Raw genomic sequence first — 17,216 nt, forward strand, 5'->3', positions numbered from 1 at the left:
ATAAAAGAGAATGCTGGCCAAATAGAGAAAGCAATGGAGGATTAGCAGTATCAGACACATGTCAGCTCCTAAGAGAAATCTTTATTAATACCGTTCATCGACTTCAATTAGTTCCCTTCTGAATCACATAACTGAACTTGAAGGCGCTCCCAAACTGAGTTTTAAAAATACAATATGAAAGAGATTCTCATTCATGTTTTTCTAAAGCCCCTTGTTAGCCCCAAAATGGAAAGATGCGGTCACAAAACAAGCAAACGGAAGGCTAGGGGCATAAGCATTTTGATGCTGAAAATATCAATCACGTGAAACACGCTCTCTGTGTGAAGGACAGCTGAAAAAAACTAAGAAAAAGAAGCACAGATGTGGGAAAAGAAAAGAGATTAAAATACATAAGCTGGAGATACACATCCCTCAAATGCAGAGTGTAGACATTTGGGATCCTGACTTCTACTAACCATCCATTAAAGATATTTGGGGACGACTCTGGACAACTACATATTAAGGGAATTAACAAATTTAATTGTGTTGGGTGTTTCTAACGTGTACTACAGTCATGCTTTGTGTAAAAGGTGTATCAGGCCCTAAATGCAAGATAAATACTTCTAGACATTATGTATTTCCAAATAAAACAGTGTGATGTCCGGTGTGTGCTGTAAGGTACCTTAGGGGAAAAATTGTGAGTAGGTGAGTGGATGAAAACAAAAGATGAACTGGAGAACATAGGAGGTTTTTTGCACAACTTTCTCCACTTTTGTTTATATCTAAAATGATCCATAATAAATAGGTTAGTGTTAATTAATGAAATGAATGAAATACTTCCAAGTTGAAAAGTGTTCCCTCTCTCTGATGATTATGTAGGATCATGAACCATAGGCTCATTTCATTTGCTGCATTTTAAAGACCATTTTGGTCAAAATGTGATTAATATAACCATTCCCAACCCATCCGTAAAGTAATAAAATGACAACAATCAAACAACTCCATGCCTTGCTTTAATCTGTAGGACCATGTGCTCTAGCAGGATTTTGGGGAGCACGTCCTGAGCTTCAGGGAGCTGTAGACACCTTCTCTCCCTTCCATGTGTCTTGACTCATTCACAGTTATCCTTGAGTCGGTCACAGAACTTCCAGCTCAGTGCGAGAGGCCTGAGACTAACCGTAGACTAAGACCCCCCAGGATGATCTAGTTAACTCTTGCATCGCCCTTCCCACACATCACACCAGGTCACGCCATCTGAAACACCAGCATCTCCTTTCAATAAAAATATTCAGGAAACAAAGCATACAGCAAGGCATTCAGAAAGAGTAATGCATTGTCGCCACGCGACTCTGGCGTGGAGTCACCGGCCAGGTCATGAGCTGAGGGTCTCCTTCCAGGGCACAGGCCGCAGCTCCCTTCCCGATGGCCACGCTCGCCCCGGATCGGCCCCTGCCCTGACTTTGCAGGCCTCTCCGTGACTCCCGTCCGGTGGCCTCTTGTAGCCCTTCTGGTTGTCAACCCTGCACTAGGTGGTGTCTGGCCCCCACACGGGTGGTGCCCGGGCCAATGCCCCTGCAGCTGCCTCTGCAGTTGCCCAACCCCACCAGGAGTTTCGTGATCCCTCTCACGTCCAGGCGACCACATCCCCAAAGGAAGGCACTCAGATAAAACTCCCTTTATGGGGCTGGTCCACGCCAGGGTGCCTCATCTGACCCAGAGCCACCTGACATTCACACTCGAAGAAAGATTTTGGAGAACCAAGCCTCCCGAGGAAAACGTGGCAAGTCTGACTTATGGCCGTGTGCCTCCCATGGTTGGATGTTCTAAGGTCTGTGGACCTAACCATGCACCACAAAAATATTGCTCCTAGGCAGGAGAGTTGTTCTCTTGGAAACTTTTGACTAGTCTCATGGTGCTTTGGCCTTTACATCTCAAGGATACGTGATCCCATTCTCCATGCGATTCGCTTGAAGATGCCTCCTGCCGCAACACAAGTAAAATTACTATCAGCACTGATATCATCTAAAGAAGGTTTATAATACTGAAATTTTTCTCCGTGGTCAAGTGTCCATTTAGCATATATGTAGACTACAGAAAACATGCTAGATGGTCGGCCGACGGGTATCGATGGTACAGTGACCTACTCTACCCCGCGGACTGCGCCCCGGGGAGCCAACCACACGGGCAGTCAATACATCAGTGCTATTTATCCAGTGATTATTGGATGACAGGCATTACATATTCTGAGGATACAGCCAAGTACAAGGTAAGGCCTCTTACCAAGGAGCTTATATTTTAGGAGAAAGAAAAATACAACAGAAATCGGTAAGTAAACGTTCCCCATTATTGACAGATGTTGCGTAAGTGGTAAGACCCGGTCATGGGCAATATCATTTTTCTTAGAACTATGAGGGGGGATAACTTAACTCGGGGGTTCAGGGGAAGGCTGTCTGAGGACTGGATGGTGTAGTTGTGAGCCGGAGGAGGAGAAGGGACCAGGTTGCAGAGCCTCAGCCGACCCGGGGTCTGGGGGCCGGGTCCCCGCTCCCTCTGCGGGGAACGTGTGGACTCTGAGCCTTCCGTGACCTCCAGGCGTCTTGGGGTGTGTCCAGGAAGGCAGGGAAGGCTCGCTCACTTCAGCTTTAAAGGATGATTTAGAACTCACTCGAGGAAGAGATAGGGAAGCTTGGGGACAGAGAGGGCAGGGACAGAAGGGTTACTCACAACAGGTGAACCCGCAGGAGCGAGGACAGGTGGCCTTGCACACGCGGGTGCTGCCCAGGTGTGGGGCAACGGCACCACAGAAGCAGGAGGGTCTCCGGGACACGGCCAGCAAAGAGTTATCTCGGGGATGCAACACAACTTTGAACACTTGGAAGTACAAAGAGCTCAATTCAATTAAAATTATGAAATTAGAGTACCGTTCACACAGGATTAGCAAGTAGTGTCCTTCATCAAAAGCACTTAATGCCTGATAACGAATGCTGAGTCGCAAGAAATAAAGGAACTGCACAAATTGTCTGGTACACTTAGCCTCATTTTAACAAAGTATATTGCACCTAAGCCTTTTAATAGGGTGAGTATTAATATACAAACCATGAGAAACACCGTCTGGCTTTATATTATGATAATTAGAGTTTATCGCAGATACAGAAGAGAACCTGAGTAAGATATTGTCCATTTGTTTTCTACCAGATTTAAATATATATATACTTATACATACATATATACATATGTACATATATATACATGTATTTACATATATTATATATATATATATATAATTTTGAAGGATGATAATCCTGGAGGAAAAGGTTCATATATTTTACAACAATATTCACAGAAGAGATTTTAGTTTGTTCCTTTCATTTTTAAAAGGGATGAAAACCAGAAATGAAGTTATTCACTCAACTAATGCAAGTTTAAGCAAGCTGTTGTGATATAAAGAGAATATAATGAAAAACTAGGGGATCCCTGGGTTCCTCAGCGGTTTAGCGCCTGCCTTTGGCTCAGGGCGTGACCCCGGGGTCCTGGGATTGAGCCCCGCATTGGGTTCCCTGCATGGAGCCTGCTTCTCCCTCTGCCTGTGTCTCTGCCCTCCCCCCTGCCCCGTGTCTCTCATGAATAAATAAATAAAATCTTTTTTTAAAAAAAGGAAAACTAAAGTTGGGTCGAAATCCATCGCAAATAATTTTTATATGGATTCTAGAAAACTGTGAGTGAAGCTTAGTAAAATGGCACTTTGGTTGGTGGGCAGGATAGATTACTGCTGAGCACTCTTCTTAGCCGACTCAGACTTGACCAATTGGATGCAGACTATACATCAGTCAGCAAATACTCCTTCAATTTATAATAGGATCCTTCTTTCATTTTGCAGAAATCACCGCTGTATTCATTACATGATACAGTTACCTAATGCATTTGGTGTTCTCCTACTTCTTCTCTATCTTTTTCAGGATAACAGGTGAATCAGCCCTTCTGAAGAGTACACATAACTCTATGGGATCATTTTTCCCTTGTTCCCAATGTCAGAAACCTAGAGATTTGTGAAATCCTTATTATGCATGCATTTGCACAAAAAAGCTGCAATGATTTTCCTGGCGGAGGGAGTGCCTGAAAACTTTCTTACGTGTTAATTGCCAAACTTGAATTTTACATAGTGGAAGTATCTTGTTTGGAAATCACATGGTTTATACTATTTTGTATGCCTTTGAGATTGACAGATCAAACTATAAAATAGGTTATTTAAATAAGAAAATTGAAATCCCTGCAAATATTCTAATAATAATTGCAGACTACAGTGCTTGCAAAATATGCAGCTTTCTGTCTGCACTTTTCTAATTACCCAATTCGTTAATCTTAGCTTCTTCTCTCCTTGATTTGTCATGTATTTTCACATACATATCTTAAAACACAACTTATTTTCTCCTCTGGCATAAACTTCCACTTAGCACATCTCTCCATTTGCTGCATCTTTATAAAAATAATGCAAATGCATTGAACTCAAGGAATATGATCAAATAAGTCTGATACCAGATAAATATAATCATTTGCTATGATTAAATTTTCTGATTTAATCTGATTAATGTGATATTTAATTTGGACACATTCATTAAAAAATGGTGAACACATTTGAAGTTAAAATATCATCACATTTTTTCATGTTATATTTCTTTGATGATTTATGTTAAGGCCATTCCAACTTGCAGCCAAGAGAACAAGGAAGGGAAACAATTATCCATTTCAAACTTAGGAATACATGGTGAAACTAGAAATAAAAGATACGGAATTTTGGAAAACAAATCAATAAGAATTTGCAAAATATATCTATTTTACTCTTTATTATTTGAATTAAGGTTTATTTCCATAATCTAAATCCCCTCATTTTATTATTATTATAGCTCATTTGAATCCCTATAAAATATCTAACGAGTTGTGGGATTATGAATGAGAACATTTTATCAGTTTCTTTGCCTTCTGTGTATAGGCCATTCAAACTGTGGGATCTGGTCTCGCAAAACAGCCTGCAGGATCCAAGCAGGTCATGGGGTTCTGGGATGGGGCCTCACACCTTCCCTATTTAGGGCAGCCACCAGCCAGCTCTTCCTGTCTGTGCCATGTGTGATTGTAGAAACTAGCATCTACTTATTGATTGAATGATTGATAGAAATCTATCAGCTAAAAAGAGAAAGCGAGAGGGAGAGAGAGATTATGGGAAAGAGCCTTTGAAAAGAATGAAAAGATGGTTTCCAGATGGGGATAAAATATTTGCAAACTGCAATTTTAACAAAGAATGAGGATCTAGAATATATAACAAACCCTCAAAACTCAACAGGAAAAACAAACAAATAAAAACAATCCAAATAGAAAGTGGGCAAAATATGTGAACAAGCATTTCGCTGGAGATGTACAGATGGCAAATGAGCACATGGAACGATGTTCAACCTCATTAGCCATTAAAGAAATGCAAATTGAGACCATAACGAGATATCACTACCTACTTATCAGAATGGATATATATATATTTTTTTAAGTCACAACATCAAGTGCTGGTGAGGATGCTGGGAAACCGGATCACACAAGCATTGCTTGTGAGGGTGAAAAATGATACGGATACTCCGGAAATAGGTCTGACAGATTCTTAAAAAACTGGACATGCGAATATCACGTGACCCATCAATTAGACCTCTTGGCGTTTATCCAGGAGGCAGAAAAACCCGTGTTCCCGCAGAAGCCATTCATCATATGATGTCATAGCAGTTTCATTTTTAATAGCCCCAACCTGGAAACAAACCCAGGACCTTTCAACAGGACCGAGGTTGGACTAACTGGTAGTTCAGCCGTGGAACACTGCACAGCAGGGAGAAGGAACAGCCTTAACGCACAACCACTTGGATGGACGGCAAGCGAGCTGTGCTGAGGAAAGGCCGCTCACTGAGTGGTTGGATGGTCCACTTATATGATATTCTTGAAGCAGCAAACGGAGAGATGGAGGATAGAGGAGTCGTGGTCAGGGGGTGGCACCAGGGGGCCTTGTGGGGGGGTGGGGAGCGGCTCTGTGCTGAGCGTGGTGGTGCTTACAGGAACCCACACTCGTGACACGGTGACGCCGAGCTGCACACACACACGCACACACACACACACACACACACACCGGTGCACACAAAATTGATGAAATGGAGTAAGCTCTATGGATTGATCTAAAGTCAATTTACCCGCTGCGATATAATGCCACAGATAGGGAAGGTGTGAGCCCTCAGGACAACGGTGAAGGTCTGAGACCTCCTTATAGACTTTACTCCAAGTTCCTGAGAGTCCATGATCATTTCCAGACAAACAGTTAAGAAGAGAGATTGGCAACAAGTAAAATGTTAGAAAGACACCGTGTGGGGCACATGTCAAGTGTTCCAGTCTTCGGAGGGTCACCTGTGGTGCAGGTAGAACATGAGTTCACCAGCCCCACCAGTGTCTCCTCCACAGGCTTTCACTGAACACCTGGCGGGAGGTGGGTGTTTCTCCCTTAATCTAGACACACGCGGTCCCTATGCCTCTTCTTACCTTGCCCATGTTACCGAGCACACTAATCCTGTCCTAAAAATCAACGTAGATTATCGGCCTAAACACCATTTGGTCAACATCAGTTCATTTATCTAAATTTCTCCTTCAGTGAGGCAGAGTCATCAAGTCGGAGCAAACCGATTTCTTCCAGAAAACTGGAAATCAATTATAATGTAATGACCTTGTAATTTTATAAGCACTCAAATCAAAAGACTTAATCTGAAACTATTTTCAGTTTTCACTCCTGCACCTTTATAATATTATTTGAATAAAATGACAAGGCTTAAGGAGTGGGTACCTTCTCTCTGAAACCCCTTGATGCTCTGAGTACTTGAGTTTTAGCTCCAGTGTCTTTGTCTTTACTGCGAGGCTAAATAATTTAACTCAGACTCAGTTTCCTTGGGTATAAAATGGCAGGCTTTCCCTGAATTCACAAAGGAGATACCATGATTAATTAGTTTAATCTTTGGAGTCTCTGACTGAAGCTACTCATTAGCAAACATTTGATCTTATAAGGTGACGTAATTATAACAATGTGGTGATTCCTTCTAATGCTACTGCAATTTTTTTTAACTCTACTCACACCCAAACACCAATAATCCCATAATCCTCCAGAGCTTCAGAGGTTTGGTGGTGGTGTTTTTTTTTAAATCCAGTTATTTGGGTAGATTAAGTTATTTTATAAAATTTGATGAAAGCTCATGTGACATGTTGGGCTTCTAAAAAAGTAGCTGATGGAAATGCCAAACCTAACCCTGCTCTTTCAGATCTGCCATAATCTGTAGGCTGTTTCCCGCTCACCCTTTGAAATAAAATAATATATTCTCTATCCTCCTGCAAAGCGAGTTTTTCCCTTTAGTTGATCAATCATGCTCCATAATTGTACGCTGAAACTATTTAAAAAGCATTTGACTTCCTACTAGGGTTACAGTACAATTTAACCGTCTATAATCCAATCAAGCTATATCTTGTTTTACATATTTTAATAGATCCTTTTTTTTCCTGGTTACTTAAGAGATTATATATGTAAATGGCATGTTAAATAATTGATGAACCACCTACTTCTGCTTCTAGTTACCAGTGGTGCTACTCTTCCCCATGCATCCAGACAGCACTTCACTTTGCAGCAAGACTTTCCATTGCATTTTAAAAGATATTTTAGCTCCTGCAGTGACAAAGGCCTATTTAGAAACTGCAAGCATAATTTACTTACCTGATTTATGAAGCAATTTATGCAATCTAGTATATTCATGCTATATGGGGATGGATCTTTGTTAAGAAAACAAGGGTCTTTAACAATTGCAAAACTCCGTATTATTGCATTTTATGATAGAACATAGTAGATTGGGGCAATTATCCCTTGTGTTTTATTAAACCTTTATACAACTGTTAGAGGTTAATGGGGCTATTATTTTTCCTACTGTCAAAATCTGCTTCGAAGCAAGATCTAGAGCACTCAGTGCCAGAAATCCAGCACAGAGAATAGCAGGCATGGCTTTTTCTGAAGCACTGTTACAAATCACTGTAGTCTACTACCATTCAAATAAATCACCCATTAATAATATAGCAAGAAGGTCCCCTAAAAAAACCCGATGATGAGTGGCACTGCTGGCAATTTAACAAGCATAGTGACTATAACAATATTATTATGAAACGAAACATGTTTTTTGGGGAGGAATGGGTGAAGCAAATAGTGTGTTAATTTTTGAAGATGATTCCCGTGGGGGTTAACAGAACCACAGCATATGCAGGTACCTGGGAAATCACGACCAATGAAAATTATTTCCAGGATGAAGTCTCAGGGGTGGGAAGCACACAGCATCATGTGCAGCTGGTAGGATTAAGGGATGAGTGATGCTTCTGTTCCCCAGGTAGCCTTGTCTTGGAGGTCGTATTAAGCGGGCCACTCAGCGTTATTCATCAGCTCACCCCTCCCTCCGCAGCCCACCTCCCGCTCTGCCCCCGCGCGAGCACGCTGGAGAACAGCTGTCCGGCCTGCCCCTCATTCTTCCAGCGACCCCTCTGAAGGCCAGCATGTCCCGCTCAGTAGCTCAGTGACAGGCGGACTCACGCCGCAGGGGGAGGAGGGAAGCAGTGGGCCACGGGGTGCTGACCTCCCAGAGCACGGCACCTAGACCTCTAGACCCACCACCAGATCTCCCTACCAACTCTCAGCAACTCATAACAGAAAATTATGTTTCTAAAAAAAAAAATCCCTTACAGTTTTAATGTTTTCTCATATGAAGTGGGTATCATGTTCTAAGACTACAGAATTTTATTCGAATTAATGTGTTGTTCAATTATTTTGTGTCTTTTTCATATAATGCATATTATTTTTATGGTAAGCATAGTCTTCTTTTGATCAATGCCAAGGCAGTGTCTGTGGAGGAGACATGCAAGTGACCGGGCCAGTAAAGAGGTCAAATTTAGAAGAGCTGGTGACTTGGCTGGCACAGCATGTGCCTAACTTAATATTGTTCTACATCGTGTCTTCCTGTAGATTCTTTCTTTTTTCCATTCTATATAAATTCTTACTTTTTATGGGTCGATCTCCTATTTGGAAAGATAATAGATTTCTGTCTTACTCAAAGCTCAGCAGATGTTGCTATGTTTATTACAACGATCTCTGTCTGGTAAATATTCACATAACCAGAAGTACCAGGAGGCTACAATTTCCTCTAGGGGAGGAACATATTCTGAACAGCTCTAAGCTACCGGTCTTTCTTCAAAGTGTGATGAACGAATGCGTGAATAAGATGGGAAATGCAAAGATGTGATTGAAGAAAAGTGTGAGCATTGCTTTGTCACACTGCTCTGGGCTACCACGTAAGAAGGAAACTCGATTGTTCCTAGACAAATATTTTGAGCTACTGTTGTGTGCCCTTGGCTCTGTCAGGGACTTGGTAGGTATGAGGGAGGAAAGCAGAACAAAGCTCTGTCCTAAGGAGTTTGTACCGTAGGAAGGGGAGTGGAGGGACAGAAAATAAATAAGAACACACACACGTATCCATATAAGTGTACACACTAAATATGCTCACACACCATAGGTATACACACGGGATGGATACGACATGTTCTACGTGGTGCAAAGAAACTCAAAGCAAGGAACTCAGAGGGGGATAAAGTGTTGAGTGGCCAAGGTGTGTGGACGTGAGCATGGCCAGTGAAAGTCTTTCAAAGAAGGTAAATTTGGAGAAATAACCTGAAGAGAGGGATGAGACCCCTTTGAGGACATCTGAGAAAACAGACAGAGGAGCACAGAGGGGTGGAAGAGTGTCTGAGGTCTTTAGGAAACTCTTCCCAACTCGCGGATTTGGGCAAGAGGGAGAAGGGATAGAGCAGAGGTAAGGAGGTCCTGTGGGCCTTCCTAGGGAGCCTGGATTTTCCGGGGCTGTGATGGAAACCTGGGGAAGGTTTAGAGCAGAAAGACTGGAAGTGGTTGCTCTTTCTCCTGGGTGACTCTGGGGGTGGAGTGGAGGTCGCCACAGGGAAGCGGCAAGCGGGGCAGCCCGATGAGGTACATGCAGCACTGCTCGCCGGGGACGATGGCGGTTGGGAGGTCAAGAGAAGTGGTTGGCCATGAGGTGTGTGGGGAGAGAGCAGGCTTGCTGGCGGCAGGAGGGAGGGTTGGCTGCAGGCTCCAGGGCCTGGGTGATCTGGTAAGAGGGGGAGATGCCTGCTACATGTGGGCATGAAAAGTTTGGGTGGGCAGGTGGATGTCAGAGTGTGGAATCCAGAGAGGAGTCCAGGATAATAAAGCGAGCACGTCTCATTCCCTTCTAGAAGTGGATCATATAGCAACTGCTTCCCAGTGATGGCAGTTATTGGGATGGCTTGCCTTGTCTTTATCTTTTGTTTCAACCTCACTAATGAGAATTATTGCTTGATTTTTTTTCCCCCTTAGCTTCCACTAGTCACTCTTTACAGAAGAAGGGCTGATATGAGAGTCTCTTCTTGGGACTTTGTGATAACCTTTCTAACCTTAAAGTCTGAGAAGAAGGCAAGAAGCTATGCAAGACATAAGATCAATCCTTGTTTTTTGAGCTCATTGGAATATATGCAAAAAGAGAATGTCACACACTAGCATATCCCATGTGTTCCTAAATTTTTCCAAACTTAAGACAAAAGAAGTCTGTGAAAGTAGCAGTTAAACTGATAAATGGATAAATGCACTATGACCCCAGGCATATAAATGGAAAATCGTTGATAAGGGTGTACTTTAGAAAGTGGAGTAAGCAGTCACAGCGTGTTAACAAGGTAACTCAGACGTTATATGGTTGTGGTGGCATCTTTTGCTGTATAAAGTAGTTAGGACATCATTTTGCAGCGTCATTCTAAAAACAGAGCTACAAAAGTCTTAACGTTTGCCCTTCCAAATAAGTATTTATGAGACAAAAGAGAAGCCAGAGAAGGATGCAGCTACTTAGTGTCATCACAGAAGACAATAGTTGGTCAAATGCTTTTCATTAACAGGACTGTCTATTTGGCAACTTGGGCTATTTTGCTCCAGGTATTTTTTTCTCAAGGTAGAAAAAAAATTGATTGTCTGTAGAAACAAAGACATTGAAAAAAAATGTTTTATAGTCAAATGTAGAAGAATTCTTGGGTCATTTATTTTATAATGTTCTAGTGTTATTTTTACCCAAGGGTTTATAAGACAATGCATGATATTGTTCCATTTTTCCACAATGTTTTATTCTCCTTTACATTAAATAATGATTCCGCATCAAAGGCTCTACCATCCTGGGGGGTAGCTGTTGTGACTGCAGAGGTCAATACACAGCATGTGCCATCAATTCATCCGAGCGACTTACAACACATCGATATTGAATTTGTAAAGTCATTTGTCTTTCACTTTACATGGGGAAAGCAATCTCTAGCTGCAAAATAACAACCGAGGTTCTCCTTGATCATCCTCCCTACAGAGTTTTATAGGCTGGAGTTAGAAGGGCACCAACGGATTATCTAGCCTCCTGGTTCTCGCACTTGGGGTTGTTCAAACAGCATTCAGGCGAGGAGAACGTCAAGAAAAAGAAGGGGGAGAAGAAACTATGTCTACTGTTTGCTGTCATTTAACAATAGGCAATGGCAGTTTAATAATCCCTTGGGATTGAGAGGATCCAAGCTCAGAATAAAGGCGAGCCCGGCATCACTCAGGGAGACCAGGGAGGATCGGGGAGGGCTGCTCACTGAGCTGATGTCAGATGCACTGCTGTTGCCTGATGCTGCCCATTTATGTTGCAATCTTTTCAAAGCTTAAAATAATTAGAACTGTAGAGCAATAGGCAGCATTAATTCCTTCACTATCTTGGAGACTTTCTGAAAACAGTATCAATCTATAATGAGTGAGCCTGGTAAACAACAACAACAAAACCAAAAACCTTCTACGTCATTTTATTCAGAGTCACCATAGGAAATTAATTGTCCTCATTATAGGTAGGCTGAGATAGCTGCACAGCCTGGGCCGTCATCACCCACCCTATGTGACTAAGTTTACACATGTTAAGGATTAATGTGAATTACTCAGGGTTAATTGGTAACAGGAATCAGGGCTGGGTGAATAAAGTGGCCAACATCGTGATTCCAGAGCAAAATTCACAGAAGATTCATCAATTCCATCGAGAAGAGTAGAAGACAAAAATAAAAAATAAAATAAAAAATAAAATAAAATAAAAGAGAAGAGTAGAAGAGAGTGTGTAAACCTTTTGCTCCACAGTAGGGAAAGTAAGCCTTTCCTATGTTTTCCCTCCCTTCCTTTAATTACTCAGCAAGTATGTGCTAAGTGCTTCTTAGCTTGGGCCGTCCAGGATGAGGACGTGCAACCCACAATCCTATGCAGGTGCAGCTGAGAAGGGGTGTCTGGAGGAGAACTCTGCTCTCATGGAGCTCATCTTGGACCGAATGGATAATCAAGGCAGGCGCCGGAAGGAAATACACGCTGGCCCAGACGGAGATATGCTAAGAGTCTGGAATCCAGACTGTTGTGTGTCCAGATATGGGAACTATTTATGTTACAAATGAAACAATGGATTATCTGTTTTTAATCTACATACCAGGTACTGCAGATTCGTATAAACCTCCTTCATGTACAAGTTACAAGATCCTTACTCTCTCTTGCTATAAAACATGGCACATTTGACATCCTTTCAGTGCGACTAAAATGGTATCATCCTTCCATCATTAAACTGCGAGTTCCTTGAGGAAGCCTGTCCCATCCTTCCATTTCTATAGCCAGAGCCTCTGTCTCTCTTCCTGGTGCTTGCCTACGCTTGGATCAGTATTGCCAGAATGCATGATTCCTTGCCTCGTCTTGTGTTTTTGTTTGTTTCTTTCTTTCCAAACACCCGAGTCTTTGGGTGGTTTGGCCTCTGTGGTTGACCAGAACCTCGTGCGGTTTCTATCCTCTTCACAGGGTCCCAACATGAACCAGAGCCACCCTGGAGGGGGAGTACTACAATGCAGGACTATTTACCAAGGGGCTACCTACATCAGAGTAAATCCAGGGATGTCACCGGGCCTGGTCGGTAACCCAGGACCCCGTCACCAAGAGCTGGGCGATTATCAGCCCTTCGGCTGGAAGCAACACAGGTAAACAATCAGCGCTCAACTGAGGAGGAAGAGTCATGTAGGTCAATCTGCCTGGGAAGAGTTGTGACCTTTGGCCTCTGCACATGGGAGGACAGCCAGGTTGAGGGGACTGTGCAGGAGGCAACAGGAGGCTTCACATTCTTGTTTCCCCCACCCGCCACATGCACCTAGCGATGGGCGGCACACGATCTCGATCCATGAGGGGAGCACTACCATTGTGTCTGAGCATGTTCGGCTTCTGTTAGGAGGGCACTGTGGGAGCACAGCACAGCAGACACCGTCTAAGGTTCTGGAGGAAAAAGATAATCGCCTGGTCATGACTATCACATTCCCTCCTTCATGCGAGGTCTCATGAGGAAGAGAGACACATGAACAACATCAAAACATGTCAAAATAGAGTGGAAAACACTAACACACAGGTCACCGGAGGGTGAGGTGGGACGACAGCTAGCAACAGCTGTCAACCCTGCGCTGAACATATTTAAGGGATATTTTGTTAGTCATTTATCCAAACTTTCAAATGGAAGAACCAAGGTCAGGATAACTGTGCAAGTTGTACAAGGGATACTTATACTTGTATGCTTGGATTTGATTTTGAGAATGTCAGGGACTGTGATCTACGTGAAAACCCAGCTCTTGGGATAAAGCAGGAATGCTAGAGTTTTCTGTGTTCTAGGCTCACCTCTGACGATTGGCCAAACTATTATTCTAAGACTGCAGAAATAAGTCCCGTGGTCTGGATCTTACCTCCTCCTCTGTGAAGTAAGACCCCGTGCTAAATTAAAATTACTGGCTGACCTTCTACTTACATTCTTCTCTTCCCATGTCTAGATGTGAAGTCCTTGATGGGCTTGGTCTGCTGAATGCCCATCATACGCCACATCCTGGAATGGACAATCTGCAAACACCTCGCTTTATCTACTTGACAAAAGTCATTATTGCCTTAATGTCATAAATTATGAAACCTGGACTTGGCGACCGTCCATGCATTTACAGCTACCGAATCCTGTTTCTCTAGCCTCAAAACCCACCTCCATTTCCCTAGGATACGTGCCACTTAGAATCTCAGCTACACCGTCCATGGAAATAACATTTTATCACTTATTCCATTGCTGACCTTACAAGGCCTTCAGCTTCTTCAACCTCTTTGTTTTTAGGCTCATGTCTGACCAAAACCAAAAGCTGAGTATCACTGGGGAGAAGGACAGAAGGTTTTCTCACATCAAATCAGTAAGCATGCATCTGTCAGTTCATGTGCAGATAAGGACTGCTTACAAAGAAAGCTTACAAAGAGACCTTTGCTTAAAAAGAAAGCTTCTGCCCAAGTTGGCTCTCGCAGTTAGGGTCAGCGCTGGGCTTAATATGGATTTGGTAGAGGGGTTCACCTGCCAAGCGGCTCTACCTCACTGCGGGACGTTTCTGTGAGGTGTGAAATAATTTCGAAATTATTATAAGCGCCACATGCCCCACCCTATAGAACATCCAGAATTGGAAACTAACAATAACAAATATTAAAGCTTTATTGGCAAAACCTTTCCTTTTTTTCCTCTGCCCCTCAGTTGTTTTCTGCCTTTGTTTGGATTCCATCCTTTCCTTCAGTCCAGTTGAATGTGAATAGATCCTCACATTCAATCTTCTCCATGATCATCAAACAGAAGGCATACAGAAAATATTTACAGATTGCTTCGTGTGTGTGTGTGTGTGTGTGTGGTGCCTAAGGACCTGAGGTAGTTAAAGTTTAGAGAATCCACCCCTCAGATGGACTGAATCTTTTCATCCTCTCACAATTGTTTTATTGAAATCCTAACTCCTGGTGTGATGGTGTTTGGAGGTGGGCCTTTGGGAAGTAAGTAGATCATGAGCATGAGCCCGCATGATGGGAACAGTGCCCTTCTAAGAAGAGAAAGGAGAGATGCTCTCTTCCTCTACTATATAGGGGGTACGATGAGATGGCAGCCATCTATGAACCAGGAGCAAGTCCCCACTAACCTTGAGTCTCTCTCCCTTGATCTCACACTTTCCAGCCATGAAACCATGTGAAATAAATTTAAACCATCCCATTTTGGGTACTCTGTTATGGTAGCCTGAAAGATCTAAGACACCCCCTGTACCTGATGCCTACATCCTAGGGGGCTGTGTTTACTTCTCTGTCTTTATCAAGTGCCAGGGAATAGCGTCATCACACGGCCAATCGACCGTTGTTGCATAGGCACTTGGTAGCGGTCTGCATCTACCTCTCTATCCTCTTCAGCTGTATGGAATGGGGCCATCAAATAGTCAATGGATAATTGTTACATTTACATAAGTGATGAGTAGGACGCCGTAGAATAGGGATATTGAGAAAGCAGAAGTAGGTCAATCTACAAAGTGGATTTTTATTTTATTTTTTTATTATTTATTATTATTATTTTTTCAAAATGGATTTTTAAAGGATGCATATTGTTGTTTATTTATTTGCTTTTAGGGCAGCCCTGGTGGTGCAGCGGTTTGGTGCTGCCTGCAGGCTGGGGTGTGATCCTGGAGACCCGGGATCAAGTCCCACATCAGGCTCCCTGCATGGAGCCTGCTTCTCCCTCTGCCTGTGTCTCTGCCTCTCTCCCTGCCTCTCTCTCCCTCTGCCTCTGAATGAAAAAACAAAACAAAACAAAAAAACAATGTGGTATTTATTTGCTTTTATAAAATACTTGTCATGGATAAAACTTCATGCAGAAGCCCAATATATCAATGCAGATAAAAAATAGAGTTGGTTGAGCTGAGGGAGCTCCAGAGATCCATCTCGAGCCTTCCACTTCTACTAAATGCTAGGCCGTGGGAAAAGAGGTAAAATGTGTAGATCCCAAACACTTGATATGGAACATCAAGAGGGTAGCATGTAAAACAGGTCCCCAGTCATGAATAGAAAAGGCAACCCAACAGCTTGAAAGTCTTAAAAAGAGCATGGCACATGGGACGGCACTGGAAAGAACCCCAGCTAGGTACCGCTAGGGAGCCTGCTGGTCTGCAGGGAAACCCACAGTGAAACTGTGACAAAATAAATGCTGTAACAGAGGTAAGAGTGCAGCGGCAGGGCAACAAACCATGGAGCAGCTAACTGTGCCCTGGAGGGTCAGGAAAGACCCCAAAGGGGAAGGCTTTAAGCATCACTTGGGTTTCTGCGTTCAGCGAAAGGAGAGAGGGCACTTCCGCCAGAGAGGCGCAGTGACATCCTCCAAGACACAGCGAGGCGACCCCTTCAGCTGAGTAATAACGAGAGGCTCGCAGGGGCAGACACGGGAGAAGCAGGTGGCAGGAGATGCGTACGGCTGGCGACTGAGTGCCTACCACGGGCAACGTGTTCCAAATGGAACCCGTTCGGGCATGGCCATTGTATTTTTTTTCCTCTTCGGAAAGAGTCAGGCATTGACCTAAAGCTGTGTTACTCCTCAGACCATTCTTCAGAACACCTTCATAGGTAAGTGATAAGAGCAGACCTGTATATTCCAGACATCAGCCTGGGTGTGTGCGGTGTACCTAGGACTGGAGAGGGAAACTGGGATCCAAGCACCAGGCAGTGGAACACGTATTTACGAGGGAAATCGGAAGGTCCTGGCTCGCGGTGACCAAGGAGGGCGAGGGGGAGGATGGATTTGAGATACATTTAGGAGAATGTCTTCATGACATTCTTCTCCAACAATGTGAAGCCAAGGCACATCCCTTCTTCCAGAAAATACTTTTGGAAGTAGAAAAGTAGCGAGACATGAAGGGAGAAAAACGGTTTCTAGGATTCCGTCTCCAGAACCCATCCGTTCTCTCCTCTGTGTCCCCCAATGGACATAGCAATCCTTATATAAAAAGAAAAAGGACTTACAGACAGAGTTTTTGTGACTACTGTCCTTGCTGGGCAGCATCTTGACTCCTCTTGACTTCAGCTCAATGGCCTTTTTCACTGAAAGAAACCAAATAAAGCCATTAGTCGGTAAGACTCAAAGAGCTACTAAAATCGTGCTTGCTCCTCCGCATTTCCAGCCAGGGCCGCTTGCCTACCGACCCCGTAGAAAGTGGGGCACATTCTAAGACGTTAATGACGCAAAGTGGATGAAGTAGAAGAGCTC

The 17,216-nt window shown here is 43.3% G+C and overlaps 1 protein-coding gene across 1 annotated transcript in view; it reads right to left on the minus strand.

The window, feature by feature from the left end:
• The window catches only part of CSMD1 (CUB and Sushi multiple domains 1), a 1,869,885-nt gene that overhangs the window by 616,281 nt on the left and 1,236,388 nt on the right, over positions 1–17,216 (minus strand). The window contains 1 exon segment of the mRNA XM_055335505.1: positions 16,973–17,050. Within this exon segment, the coding sequence (XP_055191480.1) occupies positions 16,973–17,050 (78 nt within the window).

The sequence above is a fragment of the Nyctereutes procyonoides genome, unplaced genomic scaffold (assembly GCF_905146905.1).
Source record: "Nyctereutes procyonoides isolate TBG_1078 unplaced genomic scaffold, NYPRO_anot_genome, whole genome shotgun sequence".
Lineage (NCBI taxonomy): Eukaryota > Metazoa > Chordata > Mammalia > Carnivora > Canidae > Nyctereutes > Nyctereutes procyonoides.